Genomic DNA, 10049 nt, shown 5'->3' with positions numbered 1-10049 from the left:
AGTAGTGATGATATGAACTTGAATCAAAATAATTCAACAATTGAAACAGCAGGTACATCATTTATTAGCAGAAACAATTTTGAATGGAAATCCACGCCACCTTTGCAAGGAAGAACAAAAATTCACAATCTATATCGTTTCACGGCAGTAAGAAACGAAATATTGTCTCCGAAAAATTCTTGGGATAAATTTGTGACTGCTGAAATGGTTGAAGAAATAATAATATGTACCAATAGAGAAGCCAACCGAATATTGGAAGCCAAGGGAAAGGTATGGCCAAAAATTGAAAAAGACGAAATGAACGCATTTTTTGGCCTGCTGCTACTGGCTGGTGTCGAGAAGAACTGGGATATACCTGTCAGAGAGTTATTCTTAGACAAATCATCAAACCCACTGTATAAAGCTACAATGGCAGTAAATCGGTTTGAAAATATAAGACGATTCATATGATTTGACGACCGACGAACACGTTCAACTAGGTTGGAAACTCACAAATTTACTTATGTCCGGTATGTATGGGAGTTGTTTGTGAAACAGTGCCGAACAGTTATGGTACCAGAATTGAATGTAACCATTGATGAACGTTACTTGCATTTAGAGGTCGTTTTAACTTTATTCAATACATGCCATCGAAACCTGCAAAATACGGCATTCAATTTTTTTGTCTTTGTGAAAGGGAAACAGGATATGCAGTTGATTGGCAGATATACTTAGGTCGTCAACCTGGTGAAAATATTCAACAAAATGTAGGGGAAAATGTTGTAAGGTCCTTGACCACTTTCATAACAAAATCTGGTCGCAACTTGACAATTGACAACTTTTTTACTAGAATCCCTTTAGCACAGCAATTACTGTCTATAGGAATAACTTGCGTGGGGACATTACGAAAAAATAAGAAAGAGATCACCTACGAATTTCAAGCTTTAAAAGAAAGATGCGTTTTTTCTCTATTTTTGGATTCAGTGATAATTTAACTTTGGTCAGTTACGTGCCGAAGAAAAATAAAGCTGCCATTCTTCTTAGTTCAACGCATCATGATCAATCTGTAGATACTGAGAGTCAAGCAAAGAAGCCCGAAATTATCAAATTTTACAACCAAACAAAAGGTGGGGTTGATAAAATGGACCAGATGATCCGTAACTACATGGTAAAGCGTCAAACTAGGCATTGGCCTCTTGCCGTTTGGTACAACATTATGGATGTAGGAGCTCTTAACGCGTTTCTCCTTTATACAAATCAAAATAAAAATTTTGCTGCAGGAAAAACAAATAAAAGACGATAGTTTCTCAAAGATTTAGTAAATGAGTTAGTTTTACCATTTATGAAAAGAGGGGTTAGAAACCCTAAACTTGCAAACACAATCCGAAGACATATAGGTAATTTTATCGAGTTTCCTCAAGAAAATTTCGGGATAGATTTGGCTCATAGAAAGAGAAGGAGATGTTCCGAGTGCCCTTCACACATTAGAAGAATCAGCACTCATAAGTGTAAGTGTCCAATTTGCAAAGAACACAGTGTTTTAATATGCAAGAATTGTATTGAGTAGTTCCTTACCAGGTAATTATTATTTGTTTATGCCTATATTATTATAAATAAAGAAATATTAAATTAATATTAGACAACAATTAAAGAAAATATATATTTTAGTACTTTAATATAAAGCGAGTCTGCGAGACTCATGTTATGCCATAACCTAGAAATATTTGCTTAAGTATGCATCCTAGGGTTCAAAGGATCCAACGAATACGTTGGAAAACAGCATTTATAGAATTTTATTTAATTTTAACGATTATTTAGCTCATCGCAGTAAGTCACTTCATTTTCATTAAGTATCGAAAATGCATAAAGCGAATAACCAGTTAGACCTATTTGTTGTACTATGAATTGTCCTTGTAGTGAACTGTCACATTTATAAAGAATACGCAACATCTGTTAAATAAATTATCAAATATTGAATTTCATTCAAAAAATATTTTAGTAAGTTTTTTTCATAAATAGTTTATTTTATTTAAAAATGTGCCATTAGATAAGACTTTAAAAATACAGTAATACTCGAAACTTACGCGATAGGTGGGAACGCGCGATAATCGCTTAAGTCGAATTCGCGTAAGTCGGGGTATAATTTCGTATATGTATGTATATAAATTATTTTAATTGGGACCGGAAGACCGGAAGATAAGAAAAAATAGCAATTTACACAAAAATTTTTTATTAAAATCTAAGGATACACAAATATAAAATTGGCAATTTAATTTATTTTGATGTAGACGGCTTTATAAAATCTAACAAAGTAGTTTGACGACTTAAAGATTTTTTTTCTCCAGCAAAATTTCTTCATAGCGGGCTAATAATTTTTTTATCCCTTGTTTGGTAGAAGAAATGCGCTCTTCGTTATCTATATATATAAAAGAAAGTCGTGTTAGTTACACCACTTATAACTCAAGAACGGCAGAACAGATTTGGCTGAAAATTGGTAGGGAGGTAGCTTAGAGCCAGGAGACGGACATAGGATACTTTTTATCCCGTTCGACAGCGTTCCCGTGTGACTTGACATGAAACGTCAGTCACTATAAAACGTGGTATAACAAAAAAGAATCAGACTTGGAATAACAAAACGCAAATGACAGCTATGTAATTGACGTAAAATGACAGCTATGTAATGACGTATGGATGAGAATTTGATATTTGTAAGAAATCAATATTAAAACTATTTCTATTAAATAAATAATTAACAAGTGGATTGAACTGAAGTGAAGTTTAATTAATAAGGCCGCGACCAAGACGATCGAATCTTTCCCGACAAAGCCGTAATTGAAGTGAAGTGAAGTTTAATTAATAATGCCGCGACCTTACTCAATTGCTGCTTCCCGGACAAACATCAAATGATAGACACGACATCACAGCACGTATATTCAGGCAAAAAATTTGGTCCCTGATGAACTTTATTGTTAAACAACGCGTCTTTGGAAATACTCGATGCTGGATGTATTCAATCGAATGGCAAAAGCGAGGCCTGCCGCACGCACACATTCTTATTTGGTTAGTGAAAAGAATTCAGCCTGACCAAATAGATGATATCATATGTGCCGAGATTCCTGATCATGAAGTCGATCCAGACCTACATGATGTTGTTACTACTAATATGATTCATGGACCGTGTGGTGCCATCAATCCCCAATCACCTTGCATGGTCGATGGAAAGTGCTCTAAACGATATCCACGGAAATTAACGGCGGAGACTGTCACTGGCAACGATGGGTATCCGCTGTATCGGCGTCGATCACCAGATGACAACGGTCGAACTGTCACAACGAAAGTCAAAAGAATGGATTTCGTTGTCGACAACAGTTGGATTGTTCCATATTCGCCACTTATTTCTAAAACGTTCAAGACACATTGCAACGTTGAATACTGCAATTCAGTTAAGTCCATAAAATATATTTGCAAATATGTCACGAAAGGCGGTTTTTGGATTGCAATCCTCAAATGCCAACGATGAAATTTCACGCTATCAAGTTGGTCGTTATGTGAACTGTAATGAAGCGATGTGGCGTATATTCGCATTTCCAATTCACGAACGTCATCCTACTGTTATACATTTGGCGGTGCATCTGGAGAATGGTCAACGAGTATATTTCACGGCTTCGAATGCTACGCAACGTGCTGAAACACCTCCAGCAACTACATTGACCAGTTTTTTTGCAAGCTGCCAAAGCGAACTTTGCTTTACTCGGAGATGACACGTTATTATACACGGAATGCTTCATCCAAGAATTTTCAAAGACGGAAGCAAGGTGATGCGGTTCCTGGGTATCCAGATGTGCGTTCTACTGATGCTCTTGGTCGTATGTATACAGTTCATCCAAAGAATGATGAATGTTTCTATTTGCGGTTGTTGCTGGTAAATGTGCGTGGGCCAACTTCATTTGAGACACTACGAACTGTTAATGGTGTAATATTCCCAACATATCGTGCTGCATGTGAAGAATTGAACTTATTAGAAAACGATACCCATTGGGATACGACAATCGCTGAAGCCATTATCTCTGCACCTCCAAGTCAGATACGCACATTATTCGCTATCATAATTTCGACATGTTTTCCATCAAACCCATGTAACCTGTGGCACAAATACAAGGATAGTATGTCAGAAGATATTTTACATCAAAGTCGTGTCAGTTCCAGAAATCACGATATTGAGATGAATGAGGAGATACTTAATCGTGCTTTACTCTTGATCGAAGATATGTGTTACCTCATGTGCGGTAATTTATTAATCAGGTTAGGAATGCCAGCGCCAAATCGTGAAATGAATGACGCATTTAATCGAGAATTAGAACGGGAACATGAATATGATCACCAGGAATTAGATTTAGTAGTTCAAAGGAATGTGCCCCTGTTGAATTACCAACAAAAGGAAGTTTATGATACTTTAATGAAGGCAATCGCTGATGAAAATGGTGGTTTATATTTCCTAGATGACCCTGGTGGAACTGGCAAGACATTCCTTATGTCATTAGTTTTAGCAACTGTTCGGGCGAGATCCAACATAGCGGTTGCAGTTGCTTCTTCTGGAATAGCAGCCACATTGTTAGAAGGATGCCGTACGGCTCATTCAGCATTCAAATTACCGTTAAATCTTCAAACTATTGTAATATTGCAAAACACTCAGCAATGGCCAAAGTTTTAGCGACATCGAAAATCATCATCTGGGACGAATGCACAATGGCGCATAAACGTGCATTAGAAGCACTTAACCGAACATTAAAAGATTTACGCAATGACTCGAGATGTTTTGGAGGAGCAATTATTTTACTGTCTGGCGATTTCCGCCAAATACTGCCAGTAATTCCAAGATCTACGGCTGCCGATGAAATAAACGCTTGCCTCAAATCGTCAAATCTATGGCGCTATGTGAAGAAACTGCAGTTGAAAACAAACATGAGAGTTACATTGCTTAATGATACATCTGCTGAAGATTTCTCGGAGCAATTGCTGACTATCGGTAATGGTCAAGTACCTGTCGATGAATCGAGCGGATTAATATCATTTCCAAATAATTTCTGTAATTTTGTCTCATCAAAAGACGAACTTATCAACAATGTATTTCCAAATATTATTTCTAACTACAAAAGTAATGAATGGTTGAGTGAGCGAGCAATTTTAGCGGCTAAGAATAAAGATGTAGATGACCTGAACTACATAATTCAAAATAAGATCATTGGAACAATGCATTCATTCAAATCTATTGACTGCGTCACAAATGAAGATGAAGCCACCAACTACCCAATTGAATTTTTAAACTCTTTGGACGTGCCTGGCTTACCACCGCACAATTTACGCCTAAAGGTTGGCTCCGTAGTAATCATGCTTCGAAACAAACCAACCAAAACTGTGCAACGGTACGCGTTTGGTGGTTAGTAAATTGATGAACAATGTAATTTACGCTACGATAATGATAGGAAAATTCAAAGGTGAGGAAGTTCTCATTCCGAGGATCCCGATGATCCCAACCGATATGCCGTTTGAATTTAAAAGATTTCAATTTCCGATACGTCTTGCATTTGCCATGACCATCAACAAATCACAAGGCCAATCCTTAAAAGTTTGTGGTTTAAATCTAGAACATTCATGTTTTTCCCATGGTCAATTATACGTGGCATGTTCACGGGTAGGAAGACCATCTGCGTTGTTTGTTTTTGCGCCTGATAATAAAACAAAAAATGTCGTGTATCACAAGGTACTTAAGTGAAGAGCAACCTATGTACTAAAATACAGAAATAATAATGAATGATTAATGTAGTTATTTAATTTTTTTTGTATTTTTTCCAATAAAAAAAAAACACAATCTGCTTATTTAGTGCCATTAAGGCGGAACAAAGTTCGCCGGGTCAGCTAGTAGTATATATTTTCTAAAAATTTTAATCCCTTTTCACTTAAATTGAGACCTTCAGTCAAGTTTCCAATCGTCATTTGATCCTCAGATTGAACTGGATCCAAACATTTAAGCTTTTCGATGTCTTGTTCTTCCTCGTGCATTTCTATGAGGTCATCTATTGTCAGCTCCTGAATGTGAGAATTCAACAGTTCTTCAACGTCATCGCTATCAACTTCTAAATTTATTTGCTGGCGATATTAACAACTTCTTTAATAATATTACCAAGTTCATCATGTTCTGGCAACAATTTTTTGTGAAACTTCATTCCAAGATTGTCTAATGATTGTCACTGCATCTAACACGTTGAGTTGTTTCCAAAAGTCTTTAACAGAGAGCTTGTCGTTTTTTCTTATAACTTCATGGAGATGTGCAAATGATCGTCTGGTGTAATAAGATATGAATGTTTTAATGACTCCCTGATCCATCGGCTGAAATAAACTGGTTGTATTAGGTAGCAAAAATTCAACTTTCACACGTGGCGTGGGTCAAAACTAGTTGCAGGAGGATGACCTGGAGCGTTGTCGATAATTAGCATCACTTTAAATGGAATTTGTTTAGATTGACAATAACGTTCGACTTCAGGTATGAAATGATGACCAAAACAATCCACAAAAAGGGAAGCTGTCACCCAAGCTTTATGATTAGACGTCCAAATCAGAGGCAAGCCAGATTTTGATTTATTTTTTAGTGCTCTTGGATTTTCTGTGCGATAAACTAAGAGTGGTCTTACCTGGGAACTTTGGGATCTTTGGCAGCCTTAAAATCTGGAAAGATTTTCTCTTTCAACAGAAAGAAAAACAGGCCAGTCTCATCTACATTGAATATGGTTTGTTTGGTGTAGCCACATTAATCTATTATGGCTTTTAATTTCTGTGGATAACAAGACGCAACCTCTTTATCAGCACTTGCCGCTTCTCCGCTTTCTGCAATGCTATGCCAATTACAGCGACTTTTGAATCGGCTAAACCAACCGTTATTAGCTTTAAACTGTTCATCATTAGCGATTTGTCCAGCATCCTATTTCAATCTCAAAAATTAGCATAGCTTGGGACTTGGGAGCACACTGTATTTTGATCAATAGATCAATTTTTCACATTTACCTCATTATCACACCATAATTTTAGCATTTCCCATCTCATATTGGTATTGATGGAAACGAAGCTGCAGACCAGTGAGCGAGAAAAGTGTCGGAGAGTGTCGAAACAGATGTAATGGAGTGTCGGAATCCCGCAGGTGATATAAAAACGTCTATAAAGAATTTAATTACGTGTAAGTGGAATCAAGAATAGAATTATTCACAGACAACACTACGGAAAATTAAAGACAATGTTTATCCATGGCTACCTAGAACTCGAAACCGAAAGCTGCAAACCATCATTAATCGTCTACGTTTAGGCCATACAAGATATACACATTCGTACCTTTTTACCAGAGATAATCCCCCTAAATGTGACATTTGTGACGAAACAGACAGTGTTAAACATTTTTTAATTGACTGTCCACTTTTTGTAAATAAACGCAACAGGTTCAATAGGTATTCCAAACAATATCAATAAACTCTTAGGTACAGACTTAAATTATGCTGATTTGGGAAACTATTAAAATGTATAGGATTATATTATAAAATTTAAACTATTAGAATTGTACACCTACACTGTATTCCCGCTAATCACCTTATGGTGGATGCGGTAAACTTTCTCAATAAAAAAAAATTAGCATTGTCTCCATGTCGGCGATAATACCATGACGTTTAGGTACGATGGTGGAATTTAAAGATTGTGCAATTTTCACAGCTTCGAGATTTTCCTTGCCCTTTATAATTGTTCTGACCGTTGATTCCGGTAGATCAAGCTAAGTTTACATTCCAGAGATAACGTTTTTTTTTCTTATTTGCTACAGAAGAATCAGTTTTACTTCGTTTGGATGACATTATTGATCTTTCAAGTCTTCAGTAGATATAAAATAAAAATCCCGCTATAAAAGTAACAAAAACCCACTCCGTGGACAAAACTGTAGATAAGAAATACCTAATACAAAATAAATGTGCTGATTTCGTGCGAAAAGTCAAAACATGTACTTTGGATGAGCAATAATGTGTGGGCGGTAATTCTATCTAATGGATAATCGAACGATTGTGTGGCACTTAGATGACGAATCGACAAGATTTGAAAATCGTGTAACTCTGGATTCGCGTAAGTCGGGGTAGCGTAAGTCGAGGTATTACTGTAATCAAAACAAAATTAGAGAATGATGATACATTGACAACTAGAACAACACTAAATGTATAAGCTATAGTGGAGTTATTGACATAATGTACTATTTTCAACAAAAAATGAATTCTATAAACAAAATTTTTATCTAGCAATAGGCTTTGCTTTATCACCATTATTGGCGAATATATTTATGGAATATTTCGAAATAAATCTTATTTCTAAACAAAATTTAAAACACACAATATGGTAACGATATGTAGATGATGTGTTCTCAATATGGCGTTATGTATCAGAGTTGTTAAACACATTCCTTAATAATAGAAACTATAAAGAAGAAACAATAACATTTACCATAGAAAAGGAATTTAATAACACTCTACCTTTCCTCGATATTTTAATCTCAAAGAAGGATACTGGATATGAGATTCAGGTATATAGAAAACCAACACACACTAACAGATATCTAAATTATAAATCAAATCACAAGATCAATGTTTAAAAGGGAATCATAAATCCTTATACGGTAGAGCTAAAATTACTTGTTCTAACGAAAATTCGTTCTTAGTAGAAAAACAATTGTTAGTATTTGTTTTATTAAAAAATAATTATCCTTTGTCGTTTATAAATTAATAATTTTCAAGAATAGACTGAATCGAACACAACAACTTAGGATGGGATCCTAATAGCATTTAAAAGAAATAATACGAGGAAAATAACAATACCATACATAAAAGGATTTCGGAAAAACTTAAAACGATGAGAAATAAATTCAATATTTCAACAACATTCAAAACAACACACATATTGAGATCCATTTTATCCCAAACTAAGCCTAACAATAAAGTAGAAAGACAAATAATTGTATTTATAAAATACCTTGTGCATTCGAACATTTTTATTTAGGTGAAATATCAAGACCATTAAACATTAGAATAAGTGAACGTCAATCTTATATTAAAAATAGAGACTTTGATAGATCTCAACTATGTAAACATATATGGCAAAAAGGAACATAGAGTTCAGTCAAAAGTGGAAAAAGTGGAAATTATATTCCTGAAAGAATCAGATGGTAAGAAGAGAAAAATAAAAGATGCGACTCTAATTATTATGTTAAATGAATTTAATTGCGTCGCAAATTCCTTAGCAGAGTGCAGTAGGATCTGGTTACACATATTAAAAGAGGAAATCATGTCGAGATAGTATCATGAGTTGTTTTCCTGGTTTTTTTCCCTCATAATTTACTATGATTACCGGAGAATTTTACTGTCATCATTGCATGTGGTTGCCTTTTTAAAGACACATCACATGCTATGATTGTTCTGACGGATATTCATAAGTTTAAGTTGATTTAATGTAATCGAATGAACTATCCTACAATAAAGCCGTCCCAGGAACGCAACTCAAAAGTATTGGCAATATCATTTTACTCATCTACTTTAAAATGTATATTATATGTCTGAATTGTCAATATGAATGAGTCAGATAAAATTAAATTATTAGAAGAATTGTTTACCAAGCAATAAAAACAAAATTTGTTTAATTTATTAAAGTTTTGTATTTTGAGAATGATTTCTGAAGTGGGAATCGAAACGTCAAATAACCTTAATTTTAAAGTAAAATTGTGGCTTATTCCCAACAAAAATAGTAAATTGCATTAAGATGCCACAAGAAAATAACTTAGAACAAAATTAGAGAATTTGGAGTTTGAGTTTGTACTGTTTCTGATTTTAAGAGCAAGTCGTAAGAAATTCTGACAGAAAAACATTGAATACATAAGATTTCGAAAAATTAAACTTTGTATCTGTGTAAAGCTCTGTATCTGTGGTTCACACAACAGAGAAAAAAGGCATGTCGCTGACAGGCCCAATACAGCAAGAGAAAGCTAAAATGTTAGATTA

The 10049-nt window shown here is 35.0% G+C and overlaps 2 protein-coding genes across 2 annotated transcripts; both read left to right on the top strand.

Moving 5' to 3' along the window:
• Positions 1 to 2983: 2983 nt before the first annotated feature.
• Positions 2984 to 3499, top strand: LOC140446571 (uncharacterized). The gene has a single exon (XM_072539135.1). The coding sequence runs from the start codon at positions 2984 to 2986 to the stop codon at positions 3497 to 3499; it is 516 nt and encodes a 171-aa protein (XP_072395236.1).
• Positions 3500 to 4725: 1226 nt separating this feature from the next.
• Positions 4726 to 5421, top strand: LOC140446570 (uncharacterized). Its single transcript, XM_072539134.1, has one exon. The coding sequence runs from the start codon at positions 4726 to 4728 to the stop codon at positions 5419 to 5421; it is 696 nt and encodes a 231-aa protein (XP_072395235.1).
• Positions 5422 to 10049: the final 4628 nt, after the last annotated feature.

This window comes from Diabrotica undecimpunctata, chromosome 7, assembly GCF_040954645.1.
Source record: "Diabrotica undecimpunctata isolate CICGRU chromosome 7, icDiaUnde3, whole genome shotgun sequence".
NCBI classification, from domain to species: domain Eukaryota; kingdom Metazoa; phylum Arthropoda; class Insecta; order Coleoptera; family Chrysomelidae; genus Diabrotica; species Diabrotica undecimpunctata.
Note: the sequence above shows the minus strand (reverse complement) of the source record. Positions and strands in the feature narration are given on the sequence as shown.

Coding starts and splice junctions, on each gene's coding strand:
- LOC140446571 (XM_072539135.1), top strand. CDS start 2,984: ATGTATTCAATCGAATGGCAAAAGCGAGGCCTGCCGCACGCACACATT.
- LOC140446570 (XM_072539134.1), top strand. CDS start 4,726: ATGGCGCATAAACGTGCATTAGAAGCACTTAACCGAACATTAAAAGAT.